Here is a 20,789-nt window from a genome sequence, read left to right as displayed (position 1 = left end):
TGACATCAAATTCAAAGTTTAGCATTACAACGTTTAATCTTTACAGAAGTCGCCCTAAATATTGAAAAACATTCAAAATCGAAAACAAGTTTATAGGATAGACTTCCCTGAGTTGACTGCATGCAACCTGGATCTTTAAGTTTAGAAACACCCATTAAAAACTTCTAAATCTAATTGTACATTTCTGACCCATGAAGTTTAGACTTCACTTGTGTTCATGCCAACCTCTTTTAAACCGGTGGCAGGCTTACTAGAAGTTGACCATTCACCACACTGCAAAATAAAGGAAATTTCACGAGGTTATCAGATTATTATGACTAACAACAATAAAGAGTAATTTGAGATCAAACTGAGATTCAAATCATATGCATGTTATAATCTGAGTAATTTGTAAGAGATTATCATAAACAAATATTAAAAAAATAAAAATGTGGTTTGGAGCAACCCCACCCATTTCAACTTTCAAAGAATACCAAAATTTATTGTTGTGAACCCAACCCGTTTTAAATCTTACCCGGGCCTCCCAGATCTTAACCACTAAGAATGAATGTTAAATTGCACTCAGTCGTACAATTTACCTTTTAACATAGTAATAACAAAAATCAGCCAGGATGAATGTTTGAACCGCCTCTGCGAGCAACACCATTGGCAGCCAAAAGTAGCCACTTCCTAGTAAGAACAGATACGCTCCAGCAGATTCATAAACCTGACGGTTATCACACCATTACAATGGTTAAGTTACATTATTACGGTTCAAAAGTTCAAAGTTTGTTTCCCATTGAACTTAGCTCATATGTACGTTATGTGTACACAGACAGCGGCTTTATGCACATGTATTGACTTTCTGGAAACGAAATTATACCTGGATGATCCAGTGAGCACATCCCAAAAACCTTGCAACCCCAAGTGCAAAGACATAATGTGCCGTAGATGGTTCAATCATCTACATTTTGCGAAAAGATCAAAATTTTACTTTTCTGATTACGTTTATTTAGGTGAATGTAACACGATAATATAATATGGTATATACAGAGAAACCTGCACAAACCTTTGTTTTCTGCATCATACTTAGCTGAGGAAGTACTGAAATTGATTCCAAATACACACAGAATGCCCACGAAATTTTGCTCAGATGAGAATGATATGTATGTGGGTAAATGAACAAAGAAAGTATAGCACAGGGCACAATCTGCAGTAAAGAAAGGCCGAAGAAGGAATGTTATTGTTAGATGAGTGATAAAAACAGTATTTTAGAAGTGACAACTTGGGCGGGTTGGACAGGTAGAGTAACCTCATTAACGTGTCAATTTGGGTAATTTGTTGTATGGGCCAAGTCAGATTGCGCTGACCAAAATCCTTCTAACTATTATGTTAGTTAAAGTAACCCTTCCATTTTCATACTAATTTTAAATATTATCATAAAATATACTCGTATTATAATTCAGTGAAATTTTAATTTTAGTAAGAACTTTTTTTCGTTTTGCAATTCAACCAACTTTCCTTTCTAACTATTATGTTTGGATGACTCAATTGACCCATTAGAGATACAACAATTATTAGCAAGAATATAGATTAAAAGTAGATCGGCGATAGGTTAATTCAAGGGTTATGCTTACTAGATAATATTTGGGCACATCGTCCAGATCTTCATTGTAAGTTGCCTTCAGCTTAAATCGGATCATGTAGATGACCCAAAGAGTAGACACCAATGTAGCAAAATCAAGAATGGTGTGAATGTCATGTTCCATCATAAAGCTACAACACAATCTTACAGCTAAAAAAATAGCTGTGAGTTCTTGTGTCTGTAAGGAAAGGCCTGCCAAATTCATCTAGTTAACTTCGATAGAAGTATAAGTTAAAAATATTTAAGAAATGAACATCATGAAAAAAGATGTATACATATATACAATTCCATTCTATAATGTGCTGCTATAATTAAAACCCAAACATTACAACACTAAGTCCATAGAGCTTCCTTAAACAAGCCTACAAAGACAAAGGGCAAGCTAGCTCGTTAATAAAAGTAAGCGCATCATGTGAAATCGCAAAGGGCCATCATTTTTGTTGGGCCATTAATTAAATTGTTACTCAAAATAAAAGAAATGATTATTGACTATGGCCATGATGCATAAAACAAAGGGCGGTAAATTATATTTCTGATTTTTACATAGGGAGTTTGTTATTCATAGCTGTAGGAGCCATGGATATGATGCAGCAAAATGTATTGTATGATGGGTGAAAATTAATTTGAGCGAATGGCTGTTTTTATGTACAACATTTTACTGCATATTATCCTTAGCCATAAGTGGCAATGAATAGCAATATCCTTTTTATAAAGGTAATTAAAAACTTTATTACAAAATCAATTAGACCCAATCCCCATTTAAGACCACATTAAGAGTAGTCTATTTTATTTTTATTTTTGAAAGGTAGTCAAGAGTAGTCTATTCAACATGACACATGTATTTGTAAAAGTTCGTATTGCAATAAAGAATTTGGAATAAGTTTTTTTTTTGAACAACAAGAATAACTAGAACAATACCCGGTCGTTGACCGGGTTAGAACAATGAATTAACGAAAGTGCAAGTATCTCAATAAATTAACAAAAGTGAAAGTATGTTTAAAGTACTTGAAACATGTTCAAGTTCGTCTATAAAGATAGAGTGAATTAATAAAAGTGTAAATATCCAATGTTTATTAGAAAGACATAACATGAAACGTCGCAAAACAAGATATAAGATTGGTAGAAAAACAATGAACGAAAAGTATAAGCCCTGTAGTATACAAAGATGAAGTTTAGTATAAATCGAGTATCGTAATAAGATAACCTTTTAACACTTATATATATATATAAGTGTTATATATATATTTATTATAACACATTGAGGCTATCAATACTCGATCTAATCCAAAACTAACGCGAAAAAAACCGGGTTAAACTTGCATATTTTTGACTCTGTAACCCGCCAAGTTGATTATTTCGTGTCGGGTTGACCTTTCAAATTAAGAAGTCGACCCGTCAACCAAAAAATATTTTAAACTTATATAAACTTTTAATATGTCAACCCATAAGACCCAAGAATCCATTACATGTTTGACCTGAAATCAATCCGCCAACCTACAAACCCACCAAGCCATATGACATGTTGAAACTAAAATTAATCCACCAACCGATTTAACCCGACGCTCGATTATCCTGTGTCGATGGGATGGTTTCGGAATAACCATTTGAGAAAATTGGGTTGAAATTTCTTTCCTGATTGTGATATCAGGTGGAGTTCAAGTTAGGTATTTTTAACCCGTCAATTCGAACCAATTGACCCTGACACAACATCCTATGTATATTATATCCTTTATAAAAATAGTTTCTAACTTATTTTAAGCTTAATAAAAGTCTTATTGAAATAGAAAAGCTCATTATAACTTAAAAACGTATTTATAAATAACTTAACTAACTCAGGTAGTCTATAGACAATAATGGTTATGCAAACAACCCCCCCCCCCCCCCCCCCCCCCCCAAATAACTCATCTTCTTACTTTCAATTATGAAAATTAAATAAAAGATGTTTTATAAAAGTAAATGGATTTTATATTATATTATAATAATAATAAAAAATTAAAAATAATAATAACAAAAATAGTAATAATAATAACAACCACAACCTTAACAAAACTAATGCATATTGATCTACTTCCAAAACTAAAACAAAATAATCGTAAAATATTGTACTGTAATCAAGAGCATTTTAAAAAAAACACAAGAAAAATCGGTGATGCACTTTGATACATAACCAATATAAATTTTTTTAAAGAAGCAAAAATAAAATTTAACAATTAATTTATAATCTCGACTATTTTATGTGTTGATAGACAACCGACAGTAATTATAATCTCGAGTATTATATATTTGTTGAGTGTGCAGTTAGCCAGTTATGCATCTATGTTTTCAATATTTAAGTTTTATATATTTTGTTAAAATACATCATGATGCATCTAGATTTAATTTATATATCAGCTCTAATGTTCTAATTATGGATTAACTGAAATACATATAAAAAATTGGCAAGTCATATGAAAGTAATTACCATGTAGTATATAATTACCATGTTCTATCTATTTAATAGTTACTATAATTACAAAAGCATATATCAAATGAAATAAAAGAGTTACCATATTTAAAATAGTCAAACTTGACTTTTAGTTAAAAGGGCCTAAATTAATTTGCTTATGAATTTAAATGGTTAAGATTAAAAGTTTCATTTACTTTTTAGATCAATACCCGGTCGGTGACCGGGTTACCAAGTAAACTTAAGAGACTTATATCTAACAATAAAGTTTATTATCACATCGAGCATAATATTAAAATAAAGTCTTAAACCTTTTATATAACATATATAGAGTCGGTGTAATATATATTATGATTATAATACTCGACCTTACACAAAATTTAACTTAAAACCGATACGAAAAACTGGGTTAGGGTCGTAAGATCTGACTCGGTAATCCACCAATTTGATTTTTTTTTTGTTGGGGTCGGTTGATCTTTTGGGTTATTAGGTCAACCCGTTAACCCAAAAATACAAAAAAATATATAATATCTTTTGATAGGTCGACCCACGAATTTGTTTGATCCGATAACACACGCCCATTTGAATTGAAATCAACCAGTTAACCCGTCAACCATATTATAGAGCTTTTCTTAAAATAAAATTTGGGATAATTTTTCCCGCTTCATTCTCTCGGTCACTTTTTTCTTTATTTTTTAAATTTATAATTTATCTTTTACTCTTTATCTTTTCTTATTAGATATATATAACATACATATAATAAAATTATGTATTGTTTTGATGGAACTTATGGATATATATCTTAGATGCATCTTCTTTATTATTATTTTTATTATTTAATATTAAAGTTAATGTCTATTTTCATAAAATAAAAGTTTTAGCTATCAGTTATTTAATTATATTTTCTTTATCTTAAAATAAAACCAATCGTATAATAAATATAGTTCCTTCGTACATCGTACGGGGTTGATAGACATCAAAAGTTAATGTTTAGTTCGTACATAAAATCTGCTTAAATTGAAAGTAATTACCATGTACTATATAATTATCATGGTTATGGTAAAAATACGCAAGTCATTTTGAACGTAATTACTATGTACTCAGTATTAAATAGTTACTATAATTACAAACGTATATATTAAATATAATAAAAAGAGTTACCATATATATAATAGTCAAAGTTGACTTTTAGTTTATTAATTAATTAGTTACCATATATGCAATCCTAATTTCAAAGGCTCAGATTATTTTGTTTATTAATTTCAATGGTTCAGATCAAAAGTTAAGTTTATTTTTTTCTCTCTGCTCTACCGGCAATATATATATATATATATATAATTTGGAATAAGTAACTCAAAGATGCTGAATTCAATCATAGATACCCCTAAACACCCAATGACGGGCTCATAGGTTAAATGCCGATAAGCAGTTCTAACAAGCAATCCGAAACACCCCTACGCATTCTTGTACTTCAATGCCAATAAACCATTATTTTGAACAAAAAAAATTATTCCGTTTTATGCACGAAAGTCGATTTCACCTTTGTTTATTACCAAACGAATAAAATTAGTGACTTAACAATCATTTCAAATAGAAGTATGGGCATCACAATTTATTCAACTTGTCACGTATTGCTATTGTATGAATTCAGGTTTCAAACCATCATATTTTTTCTTTCCTAATGTGACCGCCATATAATAACAAAACATGACAACTTAAATACATATTGATCGATTGCATTCAACCGTTTCTAATGTTCAACTTGAGCATAAAAGTACAATAGTCATCCATTTTAATAATTAAAAAGCCAACTTTAACACAAATGAGCAATGAAATCCCAAATTGTAGCAAATAAAAAACAAATACAAATACTCATCAATAAAAATCAATAATAAGCTACAAGTAATTAAATTCTATCATATCTATCACACCAATTCACCAAATATATATCAAACTCATCAATTATACATACAAAATTAAAATTCAAGTTATACACACATACATGCAAAGATTGACAAGAACATATACATATGCATAGATATAGATATAGATATAAAAAGAGGGATAGAAATGAAAGATACCAGAGCATGTATTTTGGGTGGTAAGTTTGTAGATAAGAACAAGGATACCAGCTGCATGAACAAACTCGGATGCAACAAAAAACTGGTTGATATCTTTAACAAGAAATCTAAGACCAAGCAGAGATGACATAAAACATGCAACCCCTAAAAATATCTTCACTTTCATCGACTGTTTACGAACCCAAATAAACATTTTGTTCACCGCCGAACCTCTTCTCCGACCCATTTTTACTATTATTATTATTAATCAAAAATGAACGAAAACGATGTCGTCGGCGTCGGCGATGAAGATAACCACCCCCCTCTTGTTTTTCTCGCCGGAATTGGGAAGAAGAAACCGACGAAGAAGGTGGTTTTTGTTGTTTTTGGCGTTATGGGTGTTTTTATATTTTTTTTGGACAAAAAATATATATATATATATGTGAATTGATGATGAAAGTGAGGAGACCCACACAAAGACACATGTTGGTGTTATTTATATGTGTTGTTTTATATGGTGCGATTTATTTGGTTGCCAAACAAACCTATGGGTGTCAAAAAAAAAATAAGAGGGTTTTTGTATATATTGCTAAAATATAAGTCTTAACGTAAATGATTTGTGGTGATGGTCTAGAGGTGCCAGTGATGGTATTATTGGTGGTTGTGCTGGTGTCAAGTAGTGTAGGTTGATGTAATTGTAATAGTAGAATTTTTTAGAAGATAAAGACTTAAAGTGTTAATTATTAAAATAAAAGTTTAGAGTGTAAATTATAATTAATTAAGGATAAAACATAAAAAGTTAAGGGTAATTCAAAAATAGAATTACCTAAAATAAAAAGATGTCATTTTTTTTATAAAGGAGTAAAGATGTAACGTTATATCTTTGTCATTATTATTGTATTAAAATTGTATTTATTGCTTGCATTAAATATCAATGGTATTTATTAACTATATATAAATAGTATATGTTTTATTTTTGTGTTATATATACTAGTACTATATTATACTAATTAACAATAACAATATTATTATTATTTATTTATTATTTTTTAAAAACATCATTTTATTATAAATTTATAAGATTTATGAGAAATTAGTAGGGAGCTGAAATACTATCGGAATATCTTATCTTAATCTTAATATTAATATATACTAAAAGACAATTGATCTAACTTCAATTAACTAATCACAACCTTCAATTTTTCAAAATTAAGTTATTAAACATGTGACTAAATTATATTATTAAAAAAATTAACATTAAAATAACAAAAAATAAATAAATAAAAAGATTTGACTTCTCCATTTTTTTTGATTTTTTACATTTGATATTTTAAGGCTTCTTAGGTTGTATATACTTAATCGTATTTACTTAGGCTTCTTAGGTAACTGACATAACCTGACTTGACCAATAACAACCTTCAATTTTTTAAAATTAATTAAATCAACACATGTCTAAATTAATTTACACTTTTTAACTTTCCATGACATATACACTTTAACCTAATTTAAAAATAATTATTACTTTATTATATAATGTCTATCTAATAACAAAATAACTAAAAGTTAACGAAGTTACAACATTTGGATGAATACGAATTAATATTAATATCAATGTTTTATATTATATTATTAATTGTAGTTAAACTAATTGTAATATTGTTGTTATTAGTAATTGTGGGGTGGGTTCTTTTGAGAACTCATAAAAAAAAAAAAAGAATTCAAGAGCAATTATTGACTATACATTCTTTCTCCCTCTTCAATTGAATATGGAAATTCATCCAAATCATTCAAAATGTTTATCTCACAAACCGTAAATCGTTAGACGAAACAAAAAACATGGGTAGTCTTAAAATTTCGTCCCCTTTCATTAAAGTTCCAATTCGATATACTTTTGACGACTTTTAAATTTTTGTTTTTTTTTTTGTACTTACACATGCGTGCATATGTTTATTTACTAATTTACATGTGAAAACAATGAACCTACACATGTGTAGGCACAAAGTACAATTAAGGGGAAAAAACGAAAATTAAAAAGTCGTCAAAGGTATATCGAATTGGATCTTTAATGAAAGAGAACGAAATTTTAAGACTACCCATACTTTTTGTTTCGTCTAACGATTTACGGTTTATGAGATAAATTATTTTGAATGATTTGGATGAATTTTATTATTTAACTGAAGAGAGAGAAAATAAGAGAAATATGTGGTACAAAATGATTTTTGAGTTTTCTTTTTATGAGTTTTTAAGTAACCCTTCCTCTATTAATTGTATATTTTAAATAAATGATAATGTATAATTGACATCTTTAGATAATTTTAAAAATTACAAAATAAACTATAAAACATCCCATATTACATTACATTAAATGACATTAAATACTTAATGTCATGTGTAGTTGCGTTAGAAAAAATTCGCTCAACAATCTCGTTACGAAGTCTAATGCGTTGATTGCCCTCTGACTTGGACGTTCTATGACGATTGACAGGGACACTCAAATCCAAGGTTTGACTTTCTCGACGAAATATTGTTCAACAATTTTTGATCTTTATATAGGATTATTTCTAAGTTACGTGTTAGAATGATCAGGTTTTAGTTTAATAAAGTTATTCAATTTGGCTTCTGTTTTAATCATTGAAAAAAAAATAAAAAATGTAAACGACCAATACTCAATTCACGAAATATAGACAACTGATTCAAACCACCCAAATGACAGATAGTAATCTGTTTAATTGGTCGGGGTATGAAAATGGGTCAAAAATTTTAATCACAAGGTTTTTTGGTTATGTAATATATAGAACAAATTAACAAAAAGTTACAGATTATCGTTTTAAGGTTAACAACATAAGGTTCTGTTGGTTGGTTATAAATCAAATTACGAAACATTATTCTAGTACGAGAATGGTACCTGTGTGTTGTGGCGGCCGTGTAGTTAGCGGCGGTGAAATAGTAGGGTGATGGGTCATAGAGTGTGATAGGTCATAGAAGGTGATAAGTTATAGAGTTTGATAGCCAAATGCCTTAGCTGTACGTGTTCCGCACTTGGATTTAAAAATTCGTCGAAAATATATTGAATGACATCTCTAATGAAAGAGCATGAAATTTTAAGAACACCAAATAATTTTTATGATTTATCGATGTACGGTTTATGAGATAAAGGATTTTGAATGAATTAGAGGAATAAAATGATTTATGAAAGAGAAGAAAAAAAATGAATGGTTGAGATTTGAGGAGAAAGATAAAAATAAAAGTTAAAAGTTGAAAGTTATGGGGCATTGATGTATAGTACATCATGCATTATCATGTATACATTATTGAAATTAAAAGTTAAAACTTTATTTGCTTTATAATAGAAATATAGTACCAATTAAAATAATCCAATATGCGGTATGCGGTATGCAATTTTCATCGAAATTATCTCCAAGACAAAAGCAAACAAAAGCCATGTTTCGTGTTGTATTATCTATATTTTTTTACAAAAATTATCACATCCCTTATTTTTAAAAATAAAATAGTTAAATATTATTTATATATACGAAATTACTAAATTACCCTTAATAAACACCCACTGTAAAAAGGGTGTTTATAAAATATCAAATTTGCCCTTAATAAATTAATTTACACTCTAAACTTTTATTATAATAATTAACACTTTAAGCCTTTATCTTCTAAAAGATTTCTATTATCACAATTACATCAACTTACACCACTTGACACCACCACCACAAGTAGTACCATCACTAAGACCACTAGACCGCCTTCCCTATCACCGTCGTCGCATTGTGCGGGTAACTTGCTCGTATACCTTTAATAAAACCCATTGAAGTAAACAATGCATCTTTTGATACATGTTGTACAACCATAAATTTTTGTTTAAAATATATATATTAGGCGTAGGAAAAGTAAACGAAAGTTGGAGAAGAAGTGGTTCCTCCTTGGTTTAATCTTTAATGAGTACCAGATTGAGGATTTGAGGCTTTGAATCCCCCTTCTACGTACCTTTCTCTTTTTCATTTTTTTGTTAATTGGGCCTAACTTTTGGGCTACCTAAATAACAATTAATTGACCCTAACAATTAATTGGGCCTAACTTTTGGGCTACCTAAATAACAATTAACCTATTTTTGATTTATTTAAACCAAGCTAAAAATATTTATTTTGGCTATTTTTCATTTGTTTCTTCTTATTCCTTATTTAATTATTTTAAATTTATGTCAATTTTTTTTTCTTATGGTTTTCTTGGTTTTATTTTAAAGTTTTAAAATTTCTTTTTGTCATCTATTTCTTTTCACAAAATAGTAATTGATATTAGAATTTTTTTTTCTTTTAGATTTTCTTTTATTCAATTCTTTTCATAAAATAATATTAAAAGTTTATATCGGAAAAAAAATGCAATAAGATAATTTATGTATATGATGATACGTTGATTCACATACAGAATTTAGTGATATATAATCTAAGGGGGCGTTTAGTTCACACAATGTTTTTAAAGGAATTAGAATATGTCAAAGGAATTCGAATTTGAAAGATTTAAAATCTCTCATGTGTTTGGTTGACAGAATTCAATGGAATTCGGTTAAAGGAATCTGAATTTCATTTATAAAAATGACAAAAATACTCTTTATTAATAATAAAACAAATATAAATTATTAATAATAATTACAAGTAAAAATAAACAATGATAATAAGTTTAAATGTTAATAATAAAAATAGTATTAATATAATGATAATAAGAAAAATAATGATAAAAATAATAAAACTATATTTTAATAATCATAAAAATATGAATAAATAAAAATAATGCTAATAAAATTTATATTAAATATAAAAATTATAATACATATAATATAATATATAAATTAATAATAATTTTGTAAATATTATATATTAATAAATAGTTATAATAGAAATATAAAAATTATTATTATAATAATGAAGATATTATTTATAATGAAGATATTATGAATAATATAAATATATAAAAATAATAATATTATTGAGGCAAATCTAGCTCTCTGCAGGCGAAAGCCACACAATCAAACAAGCGGTTCAACAACACAGTAGCGAAAAAGCCTTACGAAAAAGCTATGGAAAGGCATTGGCTTGAAAGAGTGGTTACGAATATTATTATAAATATATAAAAATAATAATTGTTTAAATATATAAAAATAATATTAATATAAATATATAAAAATATTAATAATATAAATAATCTAATAATATTGTTATTATATTGTTTATATTATTATTATTTATTATTTTTATATAATTTTTATATAAATATATAAAAATAATAATAAGATAAATATATAAAAATATTAATAATATAAATAATAAAATAATAATATTATTAATTTATTTATTTTATTGCTATTTATTATTTTTATATATTATTATTATTATTATTATTATTTATATATTTATATTATTTATAATATTTTCATTAATAATAAGAATAAATGAAAGTAATAATAATAATTTATTTTAATTTTATGAATTTCTAATAATAATAATAATGATAATAATAATACTAATCTATTTGTTTGAAGGTTTTTTTGGGCAATTTATACACATTCCATTGGAATGTTCAACATTCCTTCCATATCTTGAAGGAATCTTGAATTACATGGTTTAGAGAATTCAAAGGAAAGTTTTTAATTCCAATTCTATCCTATTTACCAACCAAACATGGTAAAGGATGGATTCAAATTCCAAATGCCCCCTAATATCATTGCATGGGATGGTGTGGTTAGGATTAGGATATCCGGGTGGCGATTCCCTACCGGTAACTCATATTATGTATTCGGTTTTACGTCATCCAATCCTGTGAGGGTAAGTTCTTTCGTAACGTTAGAATAATAGAAATTCATGCATGCTGCGTTTTAGAGCGTATTCCTTAGAAATTCTTTGCCTCCCTTCATTCTTTAAATCACATATTTATAGGGATTTCATAGATTTCCTGTCATTATTAATATTGTTTTGGATAGCTTTTATTCCAAATATTATCCAATAAAGTATTTATATTATCCGATATAATCGATTTTATTCGATAATAGATATTATTCCATATATTATTCCTCGGATATATTATTTCAGATATTGTTTGATATTATCGATATTATTTGACTTTTATTATACTAAATTATGTATGTATACAATTAAGCCCCTAAGGCCTAATCCATGTGATAAAAATGTATTATTATTAACATATGAATTATTCAATGGGTCCAGATATTAGCGGCAGAATATAACACATATACTACTACGGTTAGGATAACAAAATTAAAGTGATTGTTCCTTTTATTATTATTAATTTATAAAATTTTCTCCTTTTTTTTTTAAACAAAAAAGTAATCATTGATCTATGATAGAATGGTAGTATATTATAGGTAACCGACCCAATTGTATCTTAATGTATAAAAATCACGAAATAGTAACATGAGACTTTTATGGTATTACTTGCAATTATAGTACATCATGTATAACAACATGAGTTACTATACCTAGTCTAACAAATAATTGAACTTATGTGTAACTTTGTGTGCATCTTATATATTAAAGATTTTCCCAATCTTCCAAGATAGACGTCAGATATTTTCTTTTATTAGTCATTCTGTTATAGCATTGACAATTTGTTTACCTATGATTGCATTTCTAGACGAGTTGTTTCCTTATGATTGCGTTATATATATATATATATATATATATACTAGTCCTAATACCCGTACGATGTACTGTAGTTATATGGATTGTATCATAAAGAAAATATAAATATGCATCATAGGCTCATACATGATTCGTGTGTATTAAATAAATTGTGGTTAAAGTAAACCGATGATCGAAAATAAGTTATATTAAATGGTATTGATAAATATAATATATGTTTAGTTAAAGTTTTGGATTTACATTAAATTTTTACAATCACATCAAAATCGAAACTTGTAAGCATAGTGGATGACGGTAAATAACCTTGCAATTTCGGATCGTAAACTTCAATTTTTTAAGTATTCATGCTAATAACTTATTATAAGTAATATAATTGATAGGAGATGAAGAATTAAGAAAGAAAAAGAGACAGTTTAATTAATGAGAAAACGATCGATTATATATAGTTATAATGTGTTTTGTATCTATAAGTTAACAGTTAGAGTTTAATTATAAGTCTAATAAGAAAATTGAATACATACTATTAAAAAAAACTAATTTATAATATAAATAAATTAATTAAAAGGACACATGTCGATTAAGGATTACGTTACATGTCATTTTAAAATTTTCTCAATCCTGTTTTAGTTTAATACAGTAGATATATTAAATTATTAAATTTATTGTCAAAAAATAAGATTGGTGATGGAAATATATATTTATGGTAATAATGAATAAATATAATTTTTAATATAAGAGTCATAATTATATTAGGAATCTATATTTATATCAATTAAATAAATAAAAGTTTTAGTTGTATATAGAATCTAAAAGCTAAAAAATATATAAATAAAAGATTTAAACTGACATGTGTTGCTTATAGAACACGCCACGTGTCGATCAAAAGATGCATCACTCCTGTTTTAGTTTATTGGTAGACATTTGCTATCATCTTTTTTTTTCTTTTTACTTTATCTCCAAAAAGTTTTACTACAATATTACATGGAATATTCTAATCAGGTAGTTTCTTGCTTTCCCTTTATATTCTATATAGCTTATATTGCTTTCTTGTTGTGTTATAACTTTATTTATTATCATTTGTAGTTTTATCCTACTACTCCAGTGATACTAGAAGGAAGTAAGGCTACTACTCAAGTGTTTTTCGAGTGGATCCAGTGATTGCGACGTTGAGCGTCAGCTACTATCAACATACTTTTGTGCCGGAAAGGAATGTGAACTTCAATACCAACCATCCCCCTCCTCCTCCTCTTACTGTTCCACGTGTTGGCTAGTAAACCGCTATCACAAGTTGATACTCATCAATCATGATACAAATGCGCGGTGGGAAAATGTAATTCAAGAAAGGAACTATTTAGACTGCAACAAGAACAGGCTTAGAGGTATGGTCATTGCAAGAAGGGAGGACGCTACGGTGTACAAGGCGGATATAACTCGTCTAACTTCAGAGAGAGACAACCTAATTAATCAAGTTCATACGACGGATCGCGAGTTCATCTACTTGCGCCAGCAACTCGGCCGAAACTATTACTGAAGTTGGTTGTGGTGGCGGAGCGAGCTTTCGCTTGGTCTGTGCTATCACTTTCCACAACAAGTTAACTTTGGTCCTTCGTAGGTTAACGTCATCTGAATCAGAATTCCGTGGTTCGACGATCAAGGGATTGACATCTGTGGGTGAAGGTTGAGGGGAAACATCTTTTAGTTTTTGGGCGAGTTCAGAGTACAAAGTGTGAATTTGATCAAGGTTTCGTACTACGAACTGCATTACAGGTTCATGCATTTCCAACTGGGAAGCTTGGCTGCTAGGTTCTCCTTCGACATGAAGAGTGAATGTAGGCTCAATGCTGGGAGTTTCAAGATCATTTGTTACAATGAATGTTGGTGTTGGATGTGGGTCACTCTCATCTATTTGATTATTAATTAGTTTATGATTAGCAAGAGAGTAACGTGTAATAAAAACGAGTCAAAATATCGTTCCTACGGATGACACCAAATGATTATACGTTGATTTACATATAGGATTAGAGGTATATAATCTAATATCATTAAATAATACAAAGAGTTTACACGGATCCCATACCACCAAGTATGGGATGGTGTGGTTAGGATTAGGATATTCGGGTGGCGATTCCCTGCTGGTAACCCGTATTATGTATACAGTTTTACGCCATCTAATCCTGTGAGGGTAAGTTCTTTCGCAATGTTGGAATAAGAGAAATTCTTGCTATGTTTTATAGTGTATTTCTTAAAATTTCTCTACCTCCCTGCGTTCTTCAAATCACGTATTTATAGGGATTTCATAGATTTTCTGTCATTATTAATATTCTTTCAGATAGATTTTATTCCATATATTATCCGATATAATTTGATATTATTCGATTATTATTCGCTATTATTCTTTTGGATGGATATTATTCCAGATGTTATTCTCTGGATAGATTTTATTCCCAGATATTATCCGATATAACTGATTTTATTCGATATAAGATATTATTACATATATTATTCCTCCGGATAGATTTTATTTTAGATTTTATCTTATATTATTGATATTATTTGATTTTTATTATACTTATGTATACTATTAGTACCACTTAAAATACAAGTTTTTAAGTGGATACATAAGCCCAAATCTCATGTGCCATCGGCCCAACTGGCCCAAGTTAAACCCACCTTTAAATCTTTAATATGATAATATGAAGTAGTTTACTATTAAAATTGGATGATATATGAATAACAGGTTGGGCTTCTTCAATATTGGGCTGGCAGCACTTACGATCTCTCAATCCCTGTGCAAGTCGTATTTTGCTCCTTAATTACAACCTCTAAAATGGTTGAGGTCGTATTTCGGCCCATAACAACATTCATATAGCCACGACCATAAATTGTATACCAAAACGTTCACTTACAATTCTTTAGCTTACCGGTCTCTATTTCTTAGTTAACCGGTATTTATAATTGGGTCATATATATAAAAACTAGTTGTATAGGTTTAGAGACCGGTCTTTATAATTGGGTCGCTATTCCTTAGTTAACCGATCTTTATATATTTTTGGAGAACAAAATGTCTCTATTTTTTTTATTAAATTTATAGTAGTGATATTAGAGTTGTCTACCAATCATTATTAATTATCCAAACGTTACAAATTTAATTTGTTTATCCTAAATAAACACACTTTTGTGCCGTATCACCTCATATGGGGCATAAGAAGGTGTGTTTATTTAGAATAGTGATTTCGTATTTAAACACGGTGTACTCTCAAGATGTATCCAAAATAAATTTTAGGATAAATGAGATATCAAATAGAACGACTCAAATAAAATCGACGAAGAAAGATGGATTTTAGTTTATCAAAACGAGATACGTTACAATTGCTCAGGTTTTGAGCTAAATGATGTTTCTAAAAGCATGTAATAATTTTTACATAGTACGGAACACAATAAATATAATGTCTCCTGGGGTATCGCCCGAGTAACGTATCTCGTTATAATATATATTAAAAACAAAGTTTCGTAATCCGTGAAAAGAATAGTAACTTTTTTTTTTATTTTCACCACATAAGTTTCAATCTTTACATTTTTAGCACTAAACTATAATACTTTTTAGTAAACTTTTTGTTTAATTTATTTTAACCACAAAACTTTCAATCTTTACACTTTTAGCACTAAACTATAATATTTTTTAGTAATAGTATACTTTTTATTCTTTTTACTTTCACCACAAAAGTTTCAATCTTTACATTTTTAGCACTAAACTATAATACTTTTTAACGTGTAAAGAATAGTATATTTTCTATTTCTTTTATTTTCACCACATAAGTTTCAATCTTTACATTTTTAACACTAAACTATTATTTTTAGTAAGATTTTTGTTCTATTTATTTTCATCACAAAACTTTCAATCTTTACACTTTTAGCACTAAACTATAATATTTTTTTAATAATAATATACTTTTTATTCTTTTTACTTTCACCACAGAAGTTTCAATCTTTACACTTTTAGCACTAAACTATAATACTTTTTAGTAAACTTTTTATTCTTTTTATTTTCAACACAAAACTTTCAATCTTTACACTTTTAGCAATAAACTATAATATTTTTTAGTAAACGTTGTATTCTTTTTATTTTCACTACAATATTTTAACTCTTTACACTTTTAGCATTAAACTTTCATAGTTTTTAATTTTCTTTTATTTTAAGGTACGGGAAAACGTGTATAGAATACTATACTTTTTATTTTATTTTTTATTTTCATCACAATAGTTTCACTCTTTACACTTTTAGAACAAAACTTTGATAATTCTTAGTAAACTTTTTAATCTTTTTGTTTTCACCATAATATCTTAACCCCTTACACTTTTAACACTAAATTTTTCTACTTTTTGATAATCTTTTATTTAAACTACAACATTTTAACCTCTTACATTTTAGCAACAAACTTTTTAACACATATATTAAAAAGAAATATACGGGAAAACTTGTAAAGAATAATAAACTTTCTATTCATTTTATTTTCACCACAACATTTTAACCCCTTATACTTTTAGCACCAAAATTTTATACTTTTTGATTTTCTTTTATTTTCACCACAACATTTTAATCTATTACACTTTTAGCACTAAACTTTTATGTGAACGACTTTCACTTTCACACAAAACTTTTACAGCTCATTTTTTAATTGACAAATGTCAGTTTTTAATAATTTGAATAATACGTGTTTTTTTCAAAAAGTTTATGGCACATTATCTCTTGAATAATAATTTTTATTAAATCGTCAACAAATGTAATGTCTCCCGGGGCAACGCACGGGTGACATATCTCGTTGATACTATATATGGACTTAAGTATATATAACTTCAATTTTTACAAAATAAATCATTTGCTGAATAACAAACCATTCCATACCATTTCCCATCATTCTTTGTTTATTTGAAAATTTCACTCAACCAACTTAAAGCACTTCCATCATCATTTTTTATTTTTGTATTATAAGAACAATCAATCACAAACACAAAAACATTATGGCTCTCTTTTTTCTGCTTTTCTCACCGGAACTCACACAAGAGGAGATAAAGAAGAAGATAACGACTTCGGCCGTTCCATCTTTCCATATCTCAATAGTTTGTATGTGTGATATTTTGTGTGTAAGAGATGGAAAAGTGAAAAGCTAATTGATAGATATATGTAGAAGATGAAAAAGTGAAAAATAAGGTGAGTGTATGCTTGGAGAGTACATAAAGCAAGAAGGGTAAGGATTCCTTCAAGTTAGTAGTAACTTGAGGGATAAAGTTAAGAAGATCTCGACCCTTGATTTAAGATCAAGGGTTAAGATTTAATAATCATTTTGAATCATAACCTTTGATTATAAATCAAGGGTCAAGATTCTACTAACTTTACCTATCAAGTTGGAGTAACTTGAGGGGATCTCTACCCAAAAAAAATATATATACTGTAAAAGTGACCAATAGCCATCCACTATTCCATCCTACGTGGCATTTTTGTGGTTCACCACACTAAAAAGATTGTTCTTTTTATATTAGATGGATATATATATATATATACTAGTGTTCAGGTCCGTCCAATAGATGGGTAATCTCAAAATATATTAATCAAAACTAATATGATTTGAGAAACCATAAATATGACGAAAATCACAACTTAATCAATACGAAATCTAAAGAAGAAACATATGAAAATTAAATCCATATAAATATTGATTTCAGTTTATTTTTTTCCCTTCAAATTTAGTTAAATAAAAAATTTGCAACAAAGTATATAATATGAAAAATACATATCAATTCATCAACAAAGACCATCTCGAACGTTTTGATTATCTTCGGATTGTTCCACTCCGAAACAGTCCATACATGCATAACACATAGTCCTAGATGATGGTTAACATGTTTTAGCTTAAGATGTTCAAGATGAACTAATGTGGTCTTATTTTTTGTTGTTGAATTATAAGTCATAACGAACCTATAATGGAAAATAAACTAAATTAAAAGTGATAATAATAACAACAACATAAGAATTAAATGTTAAATAATAATAATGATTAAATACGAACAAAGTATATTAAAAAAAACCCTTTTTTTTGGCCATAGTTTTTTTTTTGTTTGAGAATATGTGAGGGTTTTTTCTAGATTGTATATAGAGATAAATAATTTGGAGACTTTTAAGGATAAAAAGAGTTTTTAATTAATAATAAGGTCGGTCATTTATTAAATAAAATAAAATATTAAAAAATAGAAGATTAATAAGGAGGAAGGATTAAGCTCAAAGAGAAGAATTAGGGATACCAAGTGTACCATCAACCTGCTCTTTTAAATGTTATAATAATTGTGAAACACAAAATGTATGACCAATATCACAACTTAATGAATACGAAAGTTAAAGAAGAAACATATGAAAATTAACTCCATATAAATATTGAATGCAGTTTACCTTTTTTTTCAACTTTGGTTAAATAAAAAGAGAAACAAAAAGTGTATGACCAATATCACAACTTGATCAATATGAAAACTAAAAAAGAAACATATGAAAACTAATTTCATATAAATATTGATTCCAGTTTACTTTTTTTTCCAACTTTAGTTAAATAAAAAAAGAAACAAAAAATGTAGAGTATATAATTTGAAAAATACGTACCAATTCATCAACAAAGATCATCTCGAACGTTTTGATTTTTCTTCGGGTAATAATAAAAATAACATAAGAGATCAATGTTAAATAATAATAATGTTAAATAATAATAATGATGATTAAACATGAACAAATTATATAAACTAAAAAACCTTTTTGGTAGCCGATCATAGCTTTTTTTTTGCCGTATGGTTTTTCTTTTTGGTAGCCGATCATAGCTTCTTTTTTTTGCCGTATGGTTTTTCTATGTGGTATATATATAGATAATAATAATAACGATTTTTTATAAGATTTTTTTATTAAAGTTCGGCCATTTTTAATTAAATAAATATTAAAAAAATGGATGATTAATAAGAAGAGTGTATTAGGCTAAAGGAGAGAGATTAGGGGTGCCAAGTGTATCCCCAACCCCCTCTTCTAGTTATATTATAGATATTCATTAATTATTTTCTTAGTCAATGACGCATGTCCCGAACAAAATAATACCTCCTCCGGAACCTCTAAAGAGGGTCTGAGGTGGCCACTTGCTTTAAGACCAAGTGAAATTTTTTAAATTTGTTCTTATTACTATGATTAAGGTTTTGAATTTGTTTTTAAATAGGTTTTAAGTTAGTATTTTTGTACACATAATATATCACGGTTTTAGTTTTCCAAGGTTTTATTATTATTATTATTATTATTTTACATATTATTATTATTTGATATTATGCAAGGCTCATATGCATCGTGTTTGTAAAGACCTAAATCTTTATAAAAAATATTTATTCAGTTGTAAAATTTTTATCTTTTAACAAAGTATATTTAAGATTAATGTTCAAATAATTGTAACAAAAGAAAAGATGGAAAATATTAAAATCATGCCATGAAAAATTATCATTATTGTTGTTACACAAGGAATGTAACTTTAATAACTATAATTACTATAGAAATATAAGTATGATTATATAAATATAAATAAATATGATTATGAATGCAATGGACGAAGTTCATAATCTTAATATATACTATAAGAAAGTTGAACTAATAACTTATTAACCAATCAAATCGCTCAATTTTATCAAATTGACTCTCGCTTATGTCATCATTTAGATGAATTATAAATTAAAAATTCTAATAATTATTATCCAAATATATTAATATATTGGTATTTATATTAATTTGTATAAAAAGTCTCATTAATTTACACTTTTTTGTTTTCCATTAATAATTTATACTTTTTAACCTTAAATACTTAATTTATATTTATATTCAGCCATCAATTTGAGAATTTTTTTTCTTAAATTTTTTAAAAACGTTACAAAAAGTATTTATATTTAATTTTTTAAAGTTACAATTATCACTCAAATCAAAAGTCCTAATT

At 27.6% G+C, this 20,789-nt stretch overlaps 1 protein-coding gene across 1 annotated transcript; it reads right to left on the bottom strand.

The window, feature by feature from the left end:
* On the bottom strand, positions 1 to 6,561 carry LOC122608064 (ER lumen protein-retaining receptor erd-2.2-like). The gene is made up of 6 exons (XM_043781150.1): positions 6,149 to 6,561; positions 1,617 to 1,816; positions 1,049 to 1,189; positions 863 to 943; positions 579 to 706; positions 1 to 273 (listed from the first exon to the last, which is right to left on the bottom strand). Exons 1-6 carry the CDS (start codon positions 6,372 to 6,374, stop codon positions 231 to 233), a joined length of 819 nt encoding a protein of 272 aa, XP_043637085.1. The 5' UTR covers positions 6,375 to 6,561; the 3' UTR covers positions 1 to 230.
* Between the last annotated feature and the right edge of the window lie 14,228 nt (positions 6,562 to 20,789).

The sequence above is a fragment of the Erigeron canadensis genome, chromosome 7 (genome assembly GCF_010389155.1).
Source record: "Erigeron canadensis isolate Cc75 chromosome 7, C_canadensis_v1, whole genome shotgun sequence".
NCBI lineage: Eukaryota > Viridiplantae > Streptophyta > Magnoliopsida > Asterales > Asteraceae > Erigeron > Erigeron canadensis.
The sequence above is the reverse complement of the archived record's forward strand: the minus strand, read 5'-3'. Positions and strand labels throughout refer to the sequence as shown.